Source organism: Cnephaeus nilssonii, assembly GCF_951640355.1.
Source record: "Cnephaeus nilssonii genome assembly, chromosome: 1".
Classification (NCBI taxonomy): Eukaryota; Metazoa; Chordata; class Mammalia; order Chiroptera; family Vespertilionidae; genus Cnephaeus; species Cnephaeus nilssonii.
Genome location: NC_137072.1, coordinates 42,686,606 through 42,707,810, shown reverse-complemented (window position 1 = coordinate 42,707,810; position 21,205 = coordinate 42,686,606). Strand labels below are relative to the sequence as shown.

Genomic DNA, 21,205 nt, shown 5'->3' with positions numbered 1-21,205 from the left:
TGTCCACCATCCAGATATCATTGCTGACATGTACTCAAAAAACTGTTGGACATTGAAACTGGGACTCAGAACTGTTGGGCATTGAAATTGGGACTCAAACATTTTTTGTTCTTATATGTTTATTTATGGTCTGCAGATACAAGATTTTTAAAGGAAAGAATTGGGGGGGAGATGCCAGAAACCGAACATTGTCACTAATAGAGAAATGTGACAAGGGAATCCGGAAGGCTGGTCAACCTTAATTGCTCTGAATGGTCGGAGCTATTCACTCATTGTTTAGTTGAGACATTGGTAGCTAAAGCTATCTCCACCTATAAATCATATGTAAATTCTTGCTGATTGTCTATTATTGGAATTTCCTGCCGAAAGGATATGGGTGTTTCCCATAGCCTCAATAAAAGGGATAGCAGGGCCAGAGCAGTGGTAGTCCTTCCCCTAGAGGTGGACTCCAGCCTGGCCCCCCATTTTCCCAAATTAAATTTCTTTTCTAGCCTCTCTTCATTTGTTTGCGGCCTTCTCCAGAAACCGGACCCTAAACAGGAACCCTGAAACGTGAAAGGGGATCCCACAGGGGGGCAGTTAGGGGCGATCAGGCTGGCAGGCAGAGGCAGTTAGGGGTGATCAGGCTGGCAGGGGAGGCAGTTAGGGGTGATCAGGCAGGCAGGCAGTGAGCAGTTAGGAGCCAGTGGTCCCTGGGATCGGGCCAAAACCGGCAGTTGGACATCCCCTGAGGGGTCCCCGATTGGAGAGGGTCCAGGCAGGGCTGAGGGGACCTGTTATTCAGGATTTCACTGAATTTCATGCACCGGCTCTCTAGTTATATTATAAAATGCCATTCAAAATGTTGCATCTTAACTAATATTTATGGAGATAGATGTTTTCATATGTTATCAAATACTGTGCTAGGTGCTTTATATATATATATATATATATATATATATATATTATATATATATATATATATATATATATATAATATATATATATATATATATATATATATATATAATATATATATATATATATTATCTATAATCCTATGAGATTAAAAAAGGTAACTATTTTTTATTCTCATCTGAGGAAATGCTTTTATTGATTTTATTCTATTTATTGATTTGAGAGAGAAACATCACTGTGAGAGAGACACATCCACTGGTTGCCTCCCACACAAGCCTCAACCACAGTATGTGCCCTTGACTGGAATCAAACCCGGGACCCTATAATCGCAGGCTGATGCTCTATCCACTGAGCCAAACCGACCAGGGTGGTGCTACTTTTTAATCCAATTTAATAATAAGTTAACTGAAGCTTAGATTAATTTGCCCAAGTGCACACATCGCTGGCAGATTTAAGCATCAACCTATAGTAGGTCATAAATCTTTGTAAATTTACAACTAATGGTATTTAATCTGTTATCCAGGATTTCACTGTTTCAGTGTTTGACAAGGGTAATGATAACAGCCTGATACCATAGATTTGCTTAAAACAAACGACACCCTCAATATTTTCAGGGTATACTGTATCATTCAGTCAGATCAGAGTCAGACTTACGGTATCTTAACTACAACACAGTGATCACTTGGTATTTTTTTTAAATAAATCTTTATTGTTCAGATTATTACAATTGTTTCTCCTTTCCCCCCCCCCCATATCTCCCCATCACCCAGTTCCCTCCCCTTCGTTGTCCTTATCCATAGGTGTATGATTTTTGTCCAGTCTCTTCCCATACCCCCCACACAGACACCCCTTACCCCCTGAGAATTATCAATCCACTCCCATTATATGCCTCTGATTCTATTATGTTCACCAGGTTATTCTGTTCCTCAGATTTTTAATTCACTTGATTTTTAGAATCACTTGTTGATAGATATGTATTTGTTGTTCATAATATTTATCTTTATTTTTTTCTTCTTTTTCCTCTTTTTAAAGAATGCCTTTCAGCATTTCATATAATACTGGTTTGGTGGTGATGAACTCCTTTAGCTTTTTCTTATCTTTGAAGCTCTTTATCTGCCCTTCAATTCTGAATGATAACTTTGCTGGGTAGAGTAGTCTTGGTTGTAGGTTCTTGCTATTCATCACTTTCAATATTTCTTGCCATTCCCGTCTGGCCTGCATAGTTTCTGTTGAGAAATCAGCTGACAGTTGGGTATGGGTGCTCCCTTGTAGGTAACTAACTGTTTTTCTCTTGCTGCTTGTAAGATTCTCTCTTTGTCTTTTGCCCTTGGCATTTTAATTATGATGTGTCTTGGTGTGGTCCTCTTTGGATTCCTCTTGTTTGGGGTTCTGTGTGCTTCCTGAACTTGTAAGTCTATTTTTTTCACCAGGTGGGGGAAGTTTTCTGTCATTATTTCTTCAAATAGGTTTTCAGTATCTTGCTCTCTCTCTTCTTCTGGCACCCCAAAAATTCGGATATTGGTACGCTTAAAGCCATCCCGGAGGCTCCTTATGCTATCCTCACACTTTTGGATTCTTCTTTCTTCCCGCCTCTCTGGTTGGGTGTTTTTTTCTTCCTCATATTCCAGATCTTCGGTTTGACTCTTCTGGTGCGGTGGTCTACTCTGTATATTCTTTATTTCAGACAGTGTATGCATAATTTCTGACTGGTCCTTTTCCATTTTTTTGGTATTCTCATTTAGGTCCTTGAAGGTCTCTTCAAGTTTCTCAGTGGTTTTTAGAAGATTCTTGAGTAACCTTATAAATATGGTTCTGAACACTGTGTCATCCATTAGTTTGCTTTCATCTATATCTCCTACTTGTGACATACTTCGATGTCTCCTCATTTTGGCTGCCTCCTTGTGTTGATGGAGTGGCTTTGTGTGGTCGGTGACCTATAGGGGCCGGTAGCTCAGCTTCCCCAATCTCCCTAGGTGGTCGCTCTTGGTACTCCCCTTTGTGGGCTGAGTGGAAAGTCTTGGTGTAGTTAAAAGCCCTGATTGCTGTTGGTACACTGGGAGGAATTGACCTCCGATCCAATTGGTTGTGAGGGCCTGCTGTGTCTATAACGGAAGAATTGCTGTGCTGGAGACACAGTAGGGCTTTGGTGCTCACTGAGTCTGCCTCTTGAATGTGTCCCTTATGAGAGTGGTTGAAATCTGGTGTTGTCCACACTGACAGAAAAGTCACTCTCACTCTCCGACCGATGGCCGAGAGTTCCGTAGGCGTCTAGGTCCCCCACGTGTCCCCAGAAACTGGAGTTCAGAGTGGTTGGGATTGTTGGTATCACTGGCGGGAATTGATCTCCAAGCCAGTTGGCTGTGAGGATCAGCAGTGTCTCCGCTGGGAGAACTTCTGTGCTCAGCTTGGATGGGGCGGAGTCTCAGGGTGGTGCAGACTAGCTTTGGTTTCCCGTCTGCTCCGCCCTAAGAGGGGCGGTTTCTCCATGCCCGAATTAATGGCTGCGCGCCTCTGAGAGAAGGCAGCTTTCGAGCCTCTCCTGCTGCCTAACAGACCAGTTTCTCCCCAGCTGGGGCTGGATTTCAGTGCAGACCGGAGGTTTTGTTTTTCTCCCAAACGAAAAATCCAGCCACTGGGAGGGCTGTGCTCAGCTTGGATGGGGCGGAGTCTCAGAATGGCACAGACAAACTTGGTTTCTGTCCGCGCCGCCCTAAGAGGGCTGGTTTCTTCGTGCCCTAATCAATGGCTGCACGCCTCTGAGAGAAGGCAGCTTTCGAGCCTCGCCCGCTGCCAAACAGACCAGTTTCTCCCCGACCGCAGCTGGATTTCAGTGCAGTCGGGAGGTTTTGTTTTTCTCCCAAACGAGAAAGCTAGCCACGCAGAGTCTGCTGCCCTCCCTCTTCGCGCGCTGTGAGCAAGCCTGCCGTGTATTCAGCTGCCCGCACTTTCCGCGCTCACGGATCTCCGCACCTCCACAGCTCCTGAGGCTCAGCGTCCCCCTCTCTTTTTTTCTCTAGTTGTAGGTTTTCCACTCTGCCAGCTTTCCGGTGGTTCTGGACGGTGTGCGCTCTGTTTTCCAGTTGTAGTTTCAAAATTGTTGTGGTAGGCAACAATTAGGTGTTTACCTTATGCCGCCATCTTGGTTTCTCTCACTTGGTATTTGTATCAGTATCTCTGAAATATGGAGATTCTGAATTAGCAATATATTAGGGTTTTATTACTTAGCTAAGAATATGCACTCATGTTTTTTTAAAATATATTTTTATTCATTTCAGAGAAGGGAGAGGAAGAGAGAGAAACATCAGTGATGAGAGAGTCATTGATCAGCTGCCTCCTACGCACCCCCCCCCCACACACACACACACTGGGAATGGAGCCTGAAACCGGGGCATGTTCTCCAAATCGGAATTGAACTGTGTCCTCCTGGTTCATAGATCGAAGCTCAAACACTGGGCCATGCCAACTGGGCACACTAATGTTTTTTTAATGAATATCACCTGGGAACTGAAAAGGGTTCCCAGATCCCAATTCCTGTGTGTGTGTGTGTGTGTGTGTGTGTTTTCCCACATCAAGGATCCTTGGACGCCTGCAGGGTGCCTAGAGGACTCATCTCAATTCTGACACAATCTGCATGGGGATAGAATGTGACTGCAGCTTTAATAAACGGTCCCTCAAAGTCACCTGGCCTAATATTGTGAAATATTTCCTGCACAAAGTCAAGAACCCACACATTACTGGCCGGGATGAGGCAGACCCATACAGGGCCAGGCTCCCTTTCCAGTGACAATGGCACATGGATGCTTTCTGGTTCTCCAACATGGAGGCTCTCACCAAAAAAGGCCAACTGGTTGTCCTCTAGGTTTTTAGATTTTTAAATTGATTTTTAGAGAGAGGAAGGGAGAGGGAGAGACATGCTTTGATGTGAGAGCAAAACATTGATTGGCCTGCCTCCCATACATGATAGGCAATCTTGCCAGCAACCTCTTGATGCACAGACCATGTCAACCTACTGAGCCACACCAGCCAGGGTGGGCCTCGTCTTTTGGGTGGAATTTGGGATGGTGGGCTTCTCAGTCAGGGAAAATATAACAAGTGGTGGAAGGAGTCCAGAAACTGGTCTTAGCTGTGTTTTGATGGGATGCCTCTCTAACCAGAACTGAGCACATACAATGAAAAGAAGTTGATTGGGAGGATGGGGTCAGGAAATGGAGGTGGGATTCCAGACATAACAGAAAACAGAGTAAATCCAGTGTGGGAGAGAAAGTGTGTGGGCTTTGGGGTCAGGCAGGCTCTGCCACTTATTAGCTGGAGATTCTAGGCAATTAACCAGACCTCTGATCAAAATAATTATAATACTACTAGAGTCCCATTGCATGAAATTCATGCACCGGGGGAGGCGGTATGTGTGTCCCTCAGCCTAGCCTGCACCCTCTCCAATCTGGGACCCCTCAAGGGATGTCCAGGATCGGGCCTAAATGGGCAGCCGGACATACTTCTTACAATCCAGGACTGCTGGCTCCCAACCACTCAACTGCCTGCTTGCCTGCCTGATTGTCCCTAATCTCTTCTGCCTGCCAGCCTGATCACCCCCTAACCACTCCCCTGCCAGCTTGATCAACGCCTAACTGCTCACCTGCTGGCCAGATTGCCCCTAACTGCCCTTCCCTACCAGCCCGGTCACCCCCAACAGCCCTCCCCTGCTGGCCCGGTCACCCCCAACTGCCCTCCCCTGCTGGCCTGGTCACCTGTAACTGCCCTCCCCTCCTGGCCTGGTCGCCCCTAACTGCCCTCCCCTGCCGACACGGTCGCTCCCAACTGCCCTCCGCTAAAGACCTGGTCCCCACCCTGCTGCCCTCCCCTGCAGGCCTGATGGCCCACAACTGCCCTCCCCTGCCAGCCAATTTGTGTCCACATGGGGGGTGGCCATATTGTGTGTTGGAGTGATGGTCAATTTGCATATTAACTCTTTATTATATAAGATTGTCTTGCATGAGAATAAAGTGAGATGAAGTACTCTGAACATGCAAACCCAAGATAGATATTCTACAAATGTCACACCTGAACGTAAGTTCCAGGAGAACAGAGATGGTGTGCTTTGTTTGCTGATGCACCCGCCCCAGTGCCAATAATATCTGGTCCATATTAGGTACCCAAGAAAGCGGGAAAAGGCCTGTGGCATTGTCAGGTGTAGCGCTGGGAAGAGCCTAGAATGTGGAAAGGATGCTCTGAATTCTTGCACACAGTCTAAAGGAACATCTGGGAAGGTGGGCTGAATTAGAGTAGGAGCTGGCAAGCTATTACCTATGCCTATTTTTATAAATAAAGTTTTATTGACACACAACTATGCTCATTTATTGACCATGGCTGTTTTTGCACTATAGGAGTAGAGTTGACTAGTTGCAATAGAGACAGTGTACCTGCCAGTATACATGAATAAAAATATGAATTAGAAAAATTTGATAAAAACATGAATTACTCATGAGTTTCAAATATCTTTAAAAACATTGTAAAATTTTATTTAAAAAATTCACAAAATACAAGTTAAATCAGCCAGATATTTTGAATAACATTGCAACTTAAAAAAAAATCAAGTATTACAAATGTTCGTTGATTTTTATTTATAGTAATTCCCTGAAGATTTAGTTTATCTACCAAACCCTTTCACCATGTCCAATATGAATTTTTTTTTAAAGTTCTCTCATTAAACCTTAAGGCGTTTTAAATTGCTGTACCATAAGTTTCAATCTAGTGACACTTACTTATATAAAAAGAGAAATCTATTTAGACTAAAAATACATAAAACAAAACAGCCTTATTTAGATTTTGGAAAGAAATGCAGCTTTTTAGTTAGCATGGAGGCAAAGCAGGGGACCTGCTTCTTTCCAATTGCTTTTTCGTCTTCGGAAATAGCCACTCGGCGCTGAGAAACTTTCCTGTTCACCAGTGTGAGGAGTTCTGTGAATTCTAAGGAGGAGCCAAATTTTCTCAGCATCTCACACAAATCTTGAATGTACCAGGAGCCATTCACAGTTTCCCGATGAGAATAATAACCTAAAAGAGGGTAGGAAAAAGGACTGAAGTTTTCTGGCATTCAGTTATTATGACTTAAAACACCTTTATAGTCACAGAGGTATAAAGTCTCAAAAAACCTTGGAAAAGACAAAGATGTATCCATGATACAGTTTTGTATATTTTTTCCTGTTGACTATTCTCATGTGGGAAAGGGATCAATTCTATATAGTTCTATAAAAATGAGGTTAATTCTACTTAATTACCTAAAAGTTTCTAAGATAGTAGTAGCCAGGCGATGATTTTGAGAGACAAGAGATTAGAAAGAAGAAAATCACAAAATTACTGCAAACCAACAATCATCACCAAATATTTTTCAACAAAGCTTCCCATGCGTCTGACCAAATGACACTGTCACCATCAGTAATTCCTAGCAGGCTGCTAATATTGGATACTATTAGACCCTGGGAGCTTTAGACTTGGAGTCCTCAGGGATGACTTTTCTATAAGGTATTCTTAAGTTTTCAACTATCACTCTGTGTTACTTGATCAAAGAAATCCATTCTATGCTTGTGAGCTTCAGGACCAAAGCACCTTGATCCAAGTCAAGCCAAGAGAAGCCTACAGGAACTTAGCCCGGAGAGCCAATTCTATGTTTGTATTAAACACCCACACACCTTCTGCAACAGAGTAGCACATGAGGAAGTCTGCGCCAGCAGGCAGGGTGTACACGGAGGCCGCATCCACCTTGGTGACATCCTCATCCAGCCTGTCTGCCGGATCGTCCACTTCGTCCAAAGGAATGACTGGCAAATCATACCGGTTTCCCCGACATGCCTACAAGACATGGAGGAAAACCACCTCACTTACTTACCTCCCCCTTTCTTCCCAATGCTTAATGTTTACAGCGGATACATATATAATTCAGTACACCTTTATGTTGACACCAACAGAAGCCACTTTACAGGCACTTTAAACCACAACATTCAGGTTTAGAGCAGACTAAAGTGGAGTTTTTCCCCCTACTTAGGTTTTCTTTTAGTTAATATTTGAAAAAATATTGGCATCCTCAACTATATAGTAAATTCTGTTGATTGAAAGGTACACTATAGAGGAGAAAGTGTCTGTGAATTAAAAAATTCCTTATAGATAAATCATATCATAGCACCAAGGGTCATCCTTTCTTTTAAAAGCTATAGTATTTGCCCCAGCTGGTTTGGCTCAGTGGACAGAGCATCTACCTGTGGACTGAAGGGTCCCAGGTTTGATTCCGGTCAAGGGCACATGCCTGGGTTGTGAGCTTGATCCCCAGGAGGGGGCGTGCAAGAGGCAGTCAAATCAATGATTCACTCTCATCATTGATGTTTCTATCTCTCTCCCTCTACCTTCCTCTCTGAAATCAATAAAAATATATTTAAAAAAAGAAAAAGCTATAGTATTTGCCTAAATAATATGTTCCCAGATTGGGTTTTGCTTGCCTACTGGCTGCCATAAATGATTAAGGGTTAAAATGACAATATTTGACCTGAGAAGTGTGCCTTCTTTCTTTTGCTCCTACTTGAAAGCGAGGTCTCAAATTCTTAGTCGCCAATTCTGACTCACACAAAGACTAACACTAATTTCTATTCATAAATGACTATCATGGACTCCCCTTCCAAAAATAGTATATGATGAAGTCCTAACTGCCAGTACCTCAAATGTGATTGTAGTTGGAAATTTGGTATTTAATGATGTGATTAAGGTAAAATGAGGTCATATGCGTGGCTCCTAATCCACTATATGGTGTCCTTATAACAAGGGGTGAGGACACACACACACACACACACACACACACACACACACACACGTGGAAGACCATGAGAGGACAGAGGGATGAGACAGTCATCCACAAGCCAAGGAGAGAGGCCTATGGAGAAATCAACCCTGTTAACACCTTGATCTCAGACTCCTCCACAACCTGTCAGAAAGTCAATTTCTATAGTTCAAGCCACCCAGTCTGTGGACTTGGTTCTGGCAGCCCTGGTCTACTTAATACATGACCTGACAGACTGTTTAGTATTATAAATCAACAACGAAATGGTTAAAGAATGAAAAGCTTTCAAAGGAACAGAAAGTCCTTTAAAAGTCCTGAGTGATTTCAAAGTTTTCAGATATTAAAATCAGGAGATTTTAATCTTATTTAGAATTATCACGCTTATTTTCAGACTTTATTTCCTACAGTCTTCCGAAATATCACCTAGAACACCTGGAACTTGATGCCATCAGGTGCCAAATCAATTGCAATAAGAGCTAGCCTTGATTTTTAAAAAATTAGTTATTTTTTAAATTTTTAATTTATTGATTTTAGAGAGAGAGAGGAAGGGAGAGAAAGGAAGGCAGGAAGAGAGACATGCATTTGTTGTTCCACTTATTTATGCATCCACTGGTTGATTCTTGTGTGTGCCTTGACCGGGGATCGAACCTGCAACCTTCGCGTACTGGCACGACGCTCGAACCAGAGCCAGCCTTTAATTGAGGGCTTGCCATGTGCTAGGCACTAAGTGTTTTTCATTTGTTAGGCCAGTTTGTTTTATCTCACAACCACCCCATGAGGAGGTGCGATTTTGTCTCCTTCTCACAGATGAATCGGAGGCAGTGAAATGTTTTCCTCCTGTGTGGCTATCCTCCCACAGGAGAGCTCATTAGTAATTTCCGGTCCTCTTGTCTTGGACAGCGCTGGCCCCCCTTGTGCATGAAGCAATAGCTGTCATTTTTCGACCTCTCTGGCCACTCTCCTCAGCCTCTCTCCTCTGCTCATTTTTCAGGCTATACTCGCCGTGGGTAAATTCATTTGCTTCCATTACCATCTATCTCCTCATTACTCCAAAATGTATTTCTCCAACCCTGGCTGCCTCTTAGGTTCTACACCTGTCCTTCCAACTGCATGTCCCACAGACACCTCAACACAGTTGTCCACACAAGAAACCAAGGGATTATCTGTAACTTCTTTTCTTATAGACCCCCACTCCCTCCCCTCAATGTTCTATGGCCAGATGGAGAATGTGGTCATGGTGCTCGCTGCCATTCAGAAATACAGAACTGCAGCAGTGGGACATCAGGAATTCTCTTTTTTGTTCAAAATTCTTATTGATGTACCAGATGACGTTATTCAGGCCTAAAAATACTTTTATCCTAATACCAAGTTGGCAGGGGGGACACGGCATCTCGTTGTAAGGGAGAATGTGAAAGGATGAAGCAGGCTAGGACTAGAGCTCTTCACGCCTGCACCCCTCCCACTGGCTCACACGCTCTCCAGCTCCCAGAGGACCAGCCCGTCTGGGCAGGCGCCTTGCTCCACGCTCTCCCAGCAGCAGGTACTTTCTCTGGTGGCTCCACCTGGATACCAGCGGGCCATGCAGTAGCACATTGGCTATTCTGAGTCATTTCAAATGTCAATCCAAGTAATAAAGACACCGATCGTCTTTATTTATTTTTTATGTTAAGAAAGAATTACTACCAATAATTCAAATTGTAACTCTGGCTAGAATTCATAAAGGGCCTTTCCAGTACTGGAGAAAGATACTTTGGAAGTTGGCTTTAGTTCTTAATAATCACATGTACAGGCCCTGGGCTTTATAATTAAGATGTTAACATCATCAGTCTTACCTGAATTATAAATATCTTGGGTTTTCCAACCAGGCTCTTACAATTGTCTCCTTTGAACAAGCCAGTCAGTGTTTGAATTTCAATTTTGGCATCATATGCGTAAATGTGATTGCCTTCGCCATGAGTCAGGAAAATGCACAAAAAGCAATCGGCATCTACATGGCTAGAGGTTGATGCTAGAAAACCCCCCAAAATTCAGACAGAAATGAAAATCAGATGCTTATTATCTACGTATTAAATTCAATTTACTAATATCAGAATAAGTTACATACATATAATTGCAGGAGGGAGTAAACTTGTTATTCTTAGAGAAAATGTAAAATGTCTATAATGAAACACAACTCTTTTTAAAATTATTTTTTTTAATCTTCACTCAAGGATAATTTTTCCATTGCTTTTTAGAGAAAGTGGAAAGGAGAGAGAGACAGAGAGAAACGCCGAAGTGAGAGAGACACATCGATTGGTTGCCTCCGGCATGCCCCGACCAGGTCCAGGAGCCTGCAACGGAGGTATGTGCCCTTGGTTGGAATTGAACCCCGGACCCTTTAGTCCACAGGCCGATGCTCTATCCACTGAGCCAAACCGGCTAGAGCCACAAATTATTTTAAAAATCAAAATTATTCAAGTTCAAAATAATAGTTTGAACAGATTTCATTAGTTTTTCTAAAACACAGAACAATGACATAAAACAAAGGGGGATATTATGGGGAACGCCCTTCAAGATCCAAGTCATTTTGGCAATAAAAGTTACATGAGTCAGCAGAGTGCCTCCTAGAGCGGACTGGAGAGACCCAGAGACTACTTAATTCTCCATGTGCTGCTGAACCTCCAATGAATGCAGCACCTTTAACACATGTCTACAGCACTTAGGGCTTCCAAAGAGTATTAAGACACGATGTCCTCCAAAGCTTATGAGCAAGCGAAGTAGAAAACCTGGTAAGCAGCCAGTTAAAATTAAAATGATATACAAAAACAAAATAATAAAATGATATGCAGATTAAAGAAGAGCCCTGGTGTGGAGGTTCCTTAAAAAATAAAAAATAGAACTACCATGTGATCCAGCAATTCCACATCTGGGTATTTATCTAAAGAAAATGAAAACAGAAACTTGAAAAAATATATGCATCCCCATGATCATGCAGCATTACTTACAACTCAGATATGTAAATAACCTGTGTTCATTGATGGATGAATGGATAAAGAAATTGTGGTGTGTATGTATATATATATATATATATATATATATATATATAGACACACACACATTTAATATAAATATATAAAATAGATTATTCAGTCATTAAAAAAGAATGAAATCTTACCATGCAGCAACATGGATGGACATATTGTGCTAAGTGAAATAAGTCAGAAAAAGACAAATACCATATGATCTCATTTATATTTGGAGCCTAAAAGATGGTAACTAGACATTTTGAAATGTACACATATATCGAATCATTATGTTGTACACCTGAAACTAACATAATGTTATATATCAATTATACCTAAAGAAAGAGCTCTGCAGAAAGTTTAAATTATATAAATATTATAATATTCCATTGGCAAATGACTTGAATATCCATGGCATGCAGTGATTATTATGATAAAGATAAATTGTTAAAATACCTATTACACACTGATATAGAAATTAAGAGATAAAGTATTTAGCCGAAACCGGTTTGGCTCAGTGGATAGAGCGTCGGCCTGCGGACTGAAACGTCCCAGGTTCGATTCCGGTCAAGGGCATGTACCTTGGTTGCGGGCACATCCCCAATGGGGGTTGTGCAAGAGGCAGCTGATCGATGTTTCTCTGTCATCGATGTTTCTAGCTCTCTATCCCTCTCTCTTCATCTCTGTGAAAAATCAATAAAATATATTTAAAAAAAAAAAAAAAAAAAAAAAAAAAAGAGATAAAGTATTTAAATCACCAGTATTTTGAAGCCAGTAAAAACCTAGAGTATGGAAGAAGTCAATTAAAAAATCACTAGTGTTTGTATTTTAAACTTTTAAATTCCAAATGAAAAGGTCATTTTATTCATTTCTAGAATAACAGACTATAACTAATGGTATGCTGAATATAAGCTTTGGAGGAATAATACCTTGCAAGGGTCTCAATCTAGTGGATAACATCTATGCAGAGATGCAAAACCAAAAACCTATAACCCATGCCAAATTAATTAGTAAGACTTTTTACTACACAGTTAATTATTCGGATCTGTCTTTACAAATAGGGTATTTAAGTACTCAGTGCCATCAGAGGAAGATGAATAGGAAAACTACTTACCCTCATGAATTTTGAGCCGTAGTTCTTCTGCTTTAAGATCGTTAAAGCATTTCACTTCAAATCCTAGATTTGAAAACCTGGTGATAGAGTAAACTGAACATTAGCTTATGAGCTATTCAAAGTTGTCACATACCCTACTTATCTGAGGAAATTTATATACTTTTGATGACACAAAAATTGTCTTTTCTTTAAGGGAAAAGAAAAATCAAATATGACAGTGACAGTTTTCCTGGGTCATCCGCGATAGGAAAGGATTTACTAGTAATGATAACGGATTCAAGTTAGAATATTGTGTCTACTCTGCAAATACAGGTGACCCTTGGACAACAAGGGTTTGAACTGCAAGTGCCCACTTACACAGATTATATTTTCTTCAATAAATACCTGTACTGTTTTCGATCCTCAGCTGGGAGTTCGTGGATGCAGAGGGCCGGCTGTACGCATTATCTATGCCATTCTACAGAAGGGACTTGAGCACCTGCACATTTTGGTACTCACAGGGGTCCTAGATCCACTCGCCTGTGGATACTGAGGGACAACTTAGTTTTGGAGGAATCAAAAGTTAGATGTGGATTTTTGGCTGAGCGGGGGCTCAGCACTCCTAACCCCTGAGATTGAGGGTCAGCTGTATATCTGTAACAATGTAGATAGAGTCTGTTCACATTGAACAGAACAGGGTTAGGGAGAAAACTCAGGCAAGTTCTTAAAGGGGCTGTGCCCATCTGAGGCTCATCCTCAAAAACTCTCGCTCTGTTATTTCTTCAGTGCGGACGAGCTTCCATGAGTAGTTATCACGCAAATCCCTCCTCCCCTTGACAGGTAGGTGAGACTGCTACCTGAGCATAAGATTGTCTCTGTCTGCGTTGGTGCCTCGCCTTTCTGACAGCTTTAGGTGCCAGAAGAACCTCTCATAGTTGAAGATTAAAGCAAGTCCTCTCCTCTTGTGGTCCATTTTGTACTTTTCTGCTGGATCAAACATTTCACTGCTAATGAAAAATTTAAAAAACAATCACTTTAGGTTTTATTAAACAATGAGCTCCTCCGAGCCCAAGGTCCACGTGAAGTGTAGAGGGAGGTCTGCGTTTCCTCCTCGGCGGGCTGACCTGCCCCTGGAGTGCACTGAAGGCCTCATGGCCACACCAGCAAGGACAGCCCTGACATATTTCTGTGCCAGTTGGTAAACAGCGGCCACTGTGAGCACCCACCCACCATCCATCTACATGGGTGTCTCTCCCCGGGGTCTCCAGGATCCAGCAACCAAGGACAGTGGCCTGGTCCAGGCCATACCAACTCTTCAATATTTCAAACATCACGCTAAGTCCTTTCCCAACCAGGGCAGGCACTAACCTGTATATTAGCTACAAATGAACTCTTCAAGTGTGAGACCTGCCACACTCAATTCTACCTTCCATTTCCCAGGCCCCTTTCCTGCTTTGATTTTCCTAGTCTGATCATGACCACCAGAGGAAGAGACCTTTATTAGGAAAGACAGTATTTTTTACCTCCTGTAGAAGGCATCCGTTTCTGTCATGTTTTGTTCCTCACCTATTAAAACAAAAGTTGACTTTTGTTAATTTACTTTTTGACTTCTGGCAGTGAAACAGCAGGAAATCCCACCTGGATGCCCTTGACCCCCCCACACGAAGGGTATATGAAAAGAAGGGAAACGGCTGCAAAATAAGCAAATGAACTATAAATCGATGGCTTACTTCTTTCTCACACCCAACTCCTACCTGCAAAATAGCAAAGAATATCATACAGAGAAGTGGAGAACATATGCAAATGAATTCATTGTAAAATATGCCTAGAATAACAGTCTTTTGATTATGGAACTCAAAAGAAATAGGAAATTGCTTTGTCTATATCTTTTTTTTGTTGTTGTTGTTAATTCTCACCCGAGGATATTTTTCCATTGATTTTTAGGGAGAGTGGGAGAGAGAGGGAAAGACAGAGAGAAACATCGATGTTCGATTGGTTGCCCTGGCCTGCGACCAAGGTAGGTGCCCTTGACCAGAATCCAACCCGGGACCCTTTGGTCCTTGGGCCAAAGCTCTACCCACTAGGCCAAACTGGCTAGTGCCCCTGACTATTGATAGATCCTCCCTTCCCCCAACTGATGGACGGAGCATGACGTAAACTCCACCTGCAGCCGGACATTCCTGAACACCTTATATGGACTGTACATTGAACTACCAATCAGCACCTGCCATATACCCTAAACCCCCAATTCCTAAATCCCTAGGTGCCTAACCATGTACCTTACATGAAACCACCAATCAGCGTGTGCTGAGTGCCCTAAGCCCCGTCCCCTCTCTTCCTCCCTTAAAAGGCACTCTCACCCCGGCAAGCTCTCTCTCTCTCTCTCTCTCTCTCTCTCTCACTCTCTCTCTCTTTCCCCTCTGGAAGGCGGCTGGCAGGGTGATCGCCAATAAAGCCTGTGTCCTGGTATCCCATGGTCTCCAGCCCTCTGTTTCATCTTTCATCATGGTGCTGAACCCTGGGTGAGCATGGACTATCCTCGAACCTAGCCCCGAGCTTCTGACTCCTGCTCTGGCTCTGCTCGGCGGCATGGTTCTGAGTCGATTGGCCTGCTCAGAACACTCCTCAAACCCTGCCGTGCCAGGACACGTGGGAATCTCGTCGCTTCCTTCTAACCGGTAGGCTTCAGGGATTTTCCCAACACCCCCCACTCCCGGTTCCCTTGACCTGGAAGGGCCTCAGAGTTTCCCGTACACGGCTCTACGTTCTACGTTCTACGTTCTACGTTCTACGTTCTACTTTCTACGAAAGCCCAGGTACCTGGCCGGGAAAACTCTGCTCTGCTCCACGGGAAAGGTTCAGGGTGACGACCTTGCAACCTTCTCCTGTCCTTTTTTCTACAGGTTGGCAGAGGGAAAAGAAGGACGCTTCTTATTCCTTCCCCAACTTCTCGGTGGCCTTTCCCTCCGGTCAAGGGAACCCCTCAATCCAAACCCTCTCGTAACTTCAAAGAAGCTCTACCTGGCCACAATATACTCAACAGTCTCTCTGTGGCCTGAAAATTCCAATTTCCTCCGAGATCTAGATAATTTTTGCCACCGGATTGGGAAGCATTCGAGATTCCTACGAACAGGCTTCCCCTCCCCACCCACCCTCCCGCTCTCCCCGCTTGCTTTATTCCTCGTGTTCCACCCATCAGATCCTCCTCACAAAGTCCTCTTTGTCCTCTCAAACCCCTTTCTCTGTCTTCTGACTCTTTCAACCCAGCCAATAAAGCCTGTGTCCTGGTATCCCATGGTCTCCGGCCCTCTGTTTCATCTTTCATCATGGTGCTGAACCCTGGGTGAGCATGGACTATCCTCGAACCCCTCAAACCCCTTTCTCTGTCTTCTGACTCTTTCAACCCAGCGGATCGTTTCTCTCCACGTGTCTCAATCTCGCCACCTCCTTACAATCCTAAACCTGTCCCTCTCTGACTAAGCACTCTTTTTCCCAGGTCAACGCTGGAGTGCAGGAGTCCTTGGAGGACTCCGGGAGTACGAGTACCTTTAACTTTTTTTTTTTTCCCTTTACACTCACTGGTCCCACCCACTGACCTGCGGCAGCGGCTGCATTTACAGGCCCTTCCTCTCCCTCAGGGTGTTCGCTTCCTGAGTGTCCATGCAAAGCCCCTCCTGGTCCCGCCCTCATTATGGGAGGTAGGGTGGGGCATTTCTACCTCTGAGAATTCTAACCCCCCCTCCTTTCCCAGTGCTCTCTGCCTTATCTCCGCTCCTGTGGCCTCCAGCAAACAAATTCACAGGTGGCTGACCATTTCCCTTCTCACTCTCTGACCTTTCTCAAATTGAAAAACGTCTAGACTCTTTCTCTTCAGACCCTCTTAACCAGCAGCCGCCTTCTCCCCAGTCCCTGAGCCCAAATCCTGAGAACCTGAGCTCCAAAACAGCCTTTCCCATCTAACACTCCTTCTCAGGCCCAAAGACTGCCTTCCTCAACAGCTTCTTCTACTCTCGCGTCCACTCTACCCCCGAGGGAGGCAGCAGGAACTGAGGGCATACTCTGAGTCCATGTCCCATTCTCTATGTCCAGCCTCACAGATTGAGAGGCATCTCAGGTTTCCTTTCCCACTGACCTGACCACCTTTACTCCCCGACATACGCCGCAACTGCAGGTCCACAAACCCCTCAAAAGACCTCGTTAACCTGACCTTTAAGGTCTTTAATAATAGAGACAAGGAGACCCAAATCCAAAATCAAAGGCGAGATCGGCCAAGGCTGAGGCCCATTAGGAGGCCTTCCAGCTCCTAGCCACCACTCTCAGGAACTCCAAACAGAGTGTCGGTCCTCCAACCGCGGGTAAGTCAGGGGCTAAGCCTCCTCCGGGCCCATGCTTCAAATGCAGCAAGGAAGGACACTGAGCCAAGTCCTGCTCAAACCCGTGACCCCGGCCTGGGCCCTGCCCAAGGTGCGGAAGGGAAGGCCACTGGAACTCAGACTGTAGTCTGGCTCCTCCGGGTCTGGCCTCAGCCAGTCCAGCAGGCCATCCTCTGGATCCGGTTTGAAGCTCCCAGACCTCCTGGGACTGGCCACCGAAGAAGCTGCCCAGGCCCTGACAGGGCCCCACAGACTTACATCACCAGGACAGAGCCTCGGGTAACAACTGTGGTGGCAGGTAAGCCGATCTCCTTCTTAATTGACACTAGGGCCACTTATTCTGCCCTCTCTGAATTCGCTGGGACCCTTGTCCACTCCTTAGTCTCTATTATGGGGTTTGACAGATCAGTCTCACAGCCATTAGCCACCTCATGTCTATACTGCATCTTACTAAATTCCCCCATTCACTCTTTTCCCATTCTACCTTGGTGCCCAGCCAGGGCTACCATGCATCCCCTCATAAAACCCAGTTGTCCCAAACCACAGTCACCTACCTCAGTTTCACTCTCTCACCCCAAAAGGCCAAGCCATTCCTTGGACTGTAAACGCCTTATCTCCTTATCTCCTCTATGATCATTATCTGTAGGAAGAATGTGGCGGTTTGGGACTGAAGCCGCTGGAGGCCTGGCTAGCCTGGGAACCGGCTGCGGAGCCTGCTCCCTCCCCCGCCCCCTGCCTTTTAGAAATAAAGAAAGAAAAAAGAAAGGAAGCAGGAACTCTCAGCAAGAAAGTGAGGCTTCAGTCTCCAAGCCTGGCAGGACAAGGTTGCTGGATACTTCTTAAGCTAAACCAGAATATTCTGTGTCTAACCTCTTATCCAACCATCCAGGTCCCTGGCTCTCACTACTCCTTTCCTTCCCTTTCCCTCCCACTTTCACTGCAACACAATCTCAATCACTCATCTGTCACCCCTTATTGGCAGCGCCATGGTGACCACCCTCTCAGCTTAGATTGTGGAACTAGAAAAAGGAATCTTATACCCTTTAGTCCACCTCTTCTCCCTACTCCTTTCAGCTTGTCTCCATGATCAGGGATTTTTCTTCCTCTGTGGGGAAAACACATACATCTGTCTCCCCATCAGCTGGACAGGAACCTGTACTCTCATCTATCTCTCACCCAATGTAGATGTAGCTCCCAATAATCAGTCTTTACCTGTCCCCGTAACCCACCATATCTGACACAAAAGAGGAGTCCAGATCATCCCTCTCCTCCTAACCCTCAGCATCACAGCAGGGCTTGGAACTGCCATAGGGAGCTTAACCACTGCTCTACCCATACTGTGAAACCTTGTCTGGATGCCCAGCAAGGGGCAAAACTGGGAAAACAAGAACCTCACCCCCAAGATAACCTACTCTTTTCCCCCTAAAAATAATATCTAGGTCTCAGTTGTCTTTCAGCTTCAGGCCCAGAAAAGCAGCAAAACCAGACAAGTGACGCTGTGGCAGCCTCAGGACCAGATTTTACCTCCCAAGTCACTCAACAGGATCGCTCTGGAGACTTCACCAACCAGTCTCTTGGGGAAATCATGCTGCTGCACCCCTCATCCAGCAAGGAAAACACTACCTGGTTTCTTTGCTCACCTACCCCATGGCTCCTCCCATTATTAGGCCCACTGGTATTTATACTCTTAATTTTACTCTTTAACCCCCTTTCTCATGCGCTGTTTTCTAGTCTTTTGCAGAACAGAATGCAGGCATTCACCAACCAGAAGGTGGGAGAGATCTATCTGGCACTGAATTCAGAACCTAACACCAGAATCCTTGAGACCCCAGGTAGACGCCCCTAACGACGCCCCCTCTCAGCTGGAAGTAGCTATGGAAGACGGACCTTCATCCCCTGACCCTGCCGGGACTCTCAATTTTTTTTAATATTAGCAAAAGCCTGGAATGATAGATCCTCCCTTCCCCCAACTGATGGACGGAGCATGACGTAAACTCCACCTGCAGCCGGACATTCCTGAACACCTTATATGGACTGTACATTGAACTACCAATCAGCACCTGCCATATACCCTAAACCCCCAATTCCTAAATCCCTAGGTGCCTAACCATGTACCTTACATGAAACCACCAATCAGCGTGTGCTGAGTGCCCTAGGCCCCGTCCCCCCTTTTCCTCCCCTTAAAAGGCACTCTCACCCCGGCAAGCTCGCGCTCTCTCTCTCTCTCTCTCTCTCTCTCTTTCCCCTCTGGAAGGCGGCTGGCAGGGTGATCGCCAATAAAGCCTGTGTCCTGGTATCCCATGGTCTCCGGCCCTCTGTTTCATCTTTCAACTATCTCTTTTTTTATTGATTGATTTTTAGAGAGAGAAGGGCGGGAGTGGGGGAGAGAGGGAAGGAGTGGAGAGGGAGAGAGGGAGAAAGGGAAAGAGGAAGAGGGGGGGGGGAGGGGAACGGTTTGCTGTTCCACTTTTGTATGCATTAATTGGTTGGTTCTGGTCTGTGCCCGGACCGGGATCAAACCCACAACGTTAGCGTAAGGGGACGGCGCTCTAACCAACTGAGTACCGGGCCAGGGCCTGAAGTTGCTTTGTTTTACAGAAATGTTTTTGTAAATGTCCTTCCACTGTCACTGATGCAAGTGTTAGGTCAAGGCAGGGAGGAAGTCCAGAGCCATCTGCAAGATAGATGGTGACAAAGATAACTGGCGGCTTCCCAGACCCTGGCGCGAGGCAGGCATTCTGCACCTCTCATGCCCTCCACCCTCCTCTCACTAAACCGCGGTATAAAGGAAGTACCTAAGCCCCCTTTTTGGCGCGAACTTCCCTGGCCCACTCTCGGACCGGTGAGTTTCGCTCCGGAGCGCAAGATTAAAACCTCCCCCCTTTTCATCGCCTGGACTGTGTCTTGTTTCCTGCGTCGCAAACCTTTCAGCAAGCACTTCTTTAACTGTCCTTGTGAGAAAACAAAACCCGGTCCAACCTCCAAAGCCAGCTCTTCAAGCCCAGGCGCCGGGGCCGCCAGGACCGCCGGGCCCGCCCGCCGACGTGCCAGGGCCCCGGCGCCCCGAGAGCTCGCTCGGAGGACCGCGAGGCGGGGCCGCCCGGCGCTGGGAGCCGGGAGCCCGGAGGCGGCGAGCTCCCCGCGAGGTTGTCCAGGACCCAAAGCCGCGCTGCCCCACCGGACCTGAGCGCTTCCCTCCAGGACCCGCAACTTCCTCGGGCGCCCAGCAAAGCCGGGGAGCCCGCGCCCTAGGCACCCCCTACCTGCAGGGCCAGCCTCTCCGGGCCCGGGCACCGAGCTCTTGGCAGCGAGCGCAGCGTCCACAACCCGGCGGTCTCCGCTTATTAGAGCTGGTCCGCGGCACCGCCCCTTCCTCCACCGTCTCCTCGGGGGGTTAAGGTTTCTTCCTTCCCAGCAGAGCTGGGGGGTGGGGGGCACAGCGCCTCGGGGCGGGGCGGGGACACGCTGGCTTAGCCGCCGGGCGCCTGGAGGGACCAACCTGCCTCTGGGAAATGTCAACAGGGAAGTCAGATCACCTGCGGTCAATCCGGCCCCAAATGTTTGCGCTCCCTGACTCGCGTAAAGGTTAAGACTGTTGTGTCTTCGCTTTTCAGGTTGTGAACCCTGAGGACTAATAAGGGCTCCTGATGGCTAACTTGGGAGGTGGGGGAGCAGAGCCTAGCAGCCATTTCTGCACAGGGACCCCTCCTGCCACCTGAACTTCGTGAGAAGCCTCTAAGCCCCTGCCCTGAACTGCCCGCCTGCACTGTCCCTGCCGCCGGAGCCAGCCCTTGGAAAGGAGACCCTGGAATCCCATTTAAACCGGCAGGACTGAGCGTCCCCATCCAATCGGAGCTGCGCGCAGCCCTGGCCAATCAGGGGCCCGGGTGGGAAAGGCTGTATACATCAGCCGGGTCCCCGCTGGTTCCCTTGGGGAGCGCACTTCCCACCAGAGACTGAAGACCATTTCCCCTGGAGGCCCTGCGGTGGTGCTGCCACCTCCCAGCTGTCTTCACAG

At 45.9% G+C, this 21,205-nt stretch overlaps 1 protein-coding gene across 2 annotated transcripts; it reads right to left on the bottom strand.

Moving 5' to 3' along the window:
- Nucleotides 1-6,439: 6,439 nt before the first annotated feature.
- Nucleotides 6,440-20,581, bottom strand: LOC307101457 (caspase-6-like). 2 transcript variants are annotated; one of them, XM_079774425.1, is made up of 7 exons: nucleotides 20,451-20,581; nucleotides 14,338-14,380; nucleotides 13,672-13,821; nucleotides 12,836-12,912; nucleotides 10,552-10,727; nucleotides 7,584-7,743; nucleotides 6,440-6,948 (listed from the first exon to the last, which is right to left on the bottom strand). In XM_079774425.1, the coding sequence occupies exons 2-7, from the start codon at nucleotides 14,364-14,366 to the stop codon at nucleotides 6,710-6,712; spliced, it is 831 nt and encodes a 276-aa protein (XP_079630551.1). In that variant the 5' UTR covers nucleotides 14,367-14,380; nucleotides 20,451-20,581; the 3' UTR covers nucleotides 6,440-6,709. The 2 variants fall into 2 exon arrangements, with proteins under 2 accessions (XP_079630551.1, XP_079630552.1); XM_079774426.1 differs by lacking the exon at nucleotides 20,451-20,581 and adding an exon at nucleotides 17,742-17,810.
- Nucleotides 20,582-21,205: the final 624 nt, after the last annotated feature.

Excerpts from the sequence above, each read along its gene's own strand:
- LOC307101457 (XM_079774425.1), bottom strand. The coding sequence starts at position 14,366 with ATGACAGAAACGGATGCCTTCTACAGGAG. Across the intron at positions 12,913-13,671 it reads AGAGACAATCTTATGCTCAG|GTTTTCAAATCTAGGATTTG; the intron begins GTAGCAGTCTCA and ends CTCTATCACCAG. Across the intron at positions 7,744-10,551 it reads CCAAGATATTTATAATTCAG|GCATGTCGGGGAAACCGGTA; the intron begins GTAAGACTGATG and ends CATGTCTTGTAG.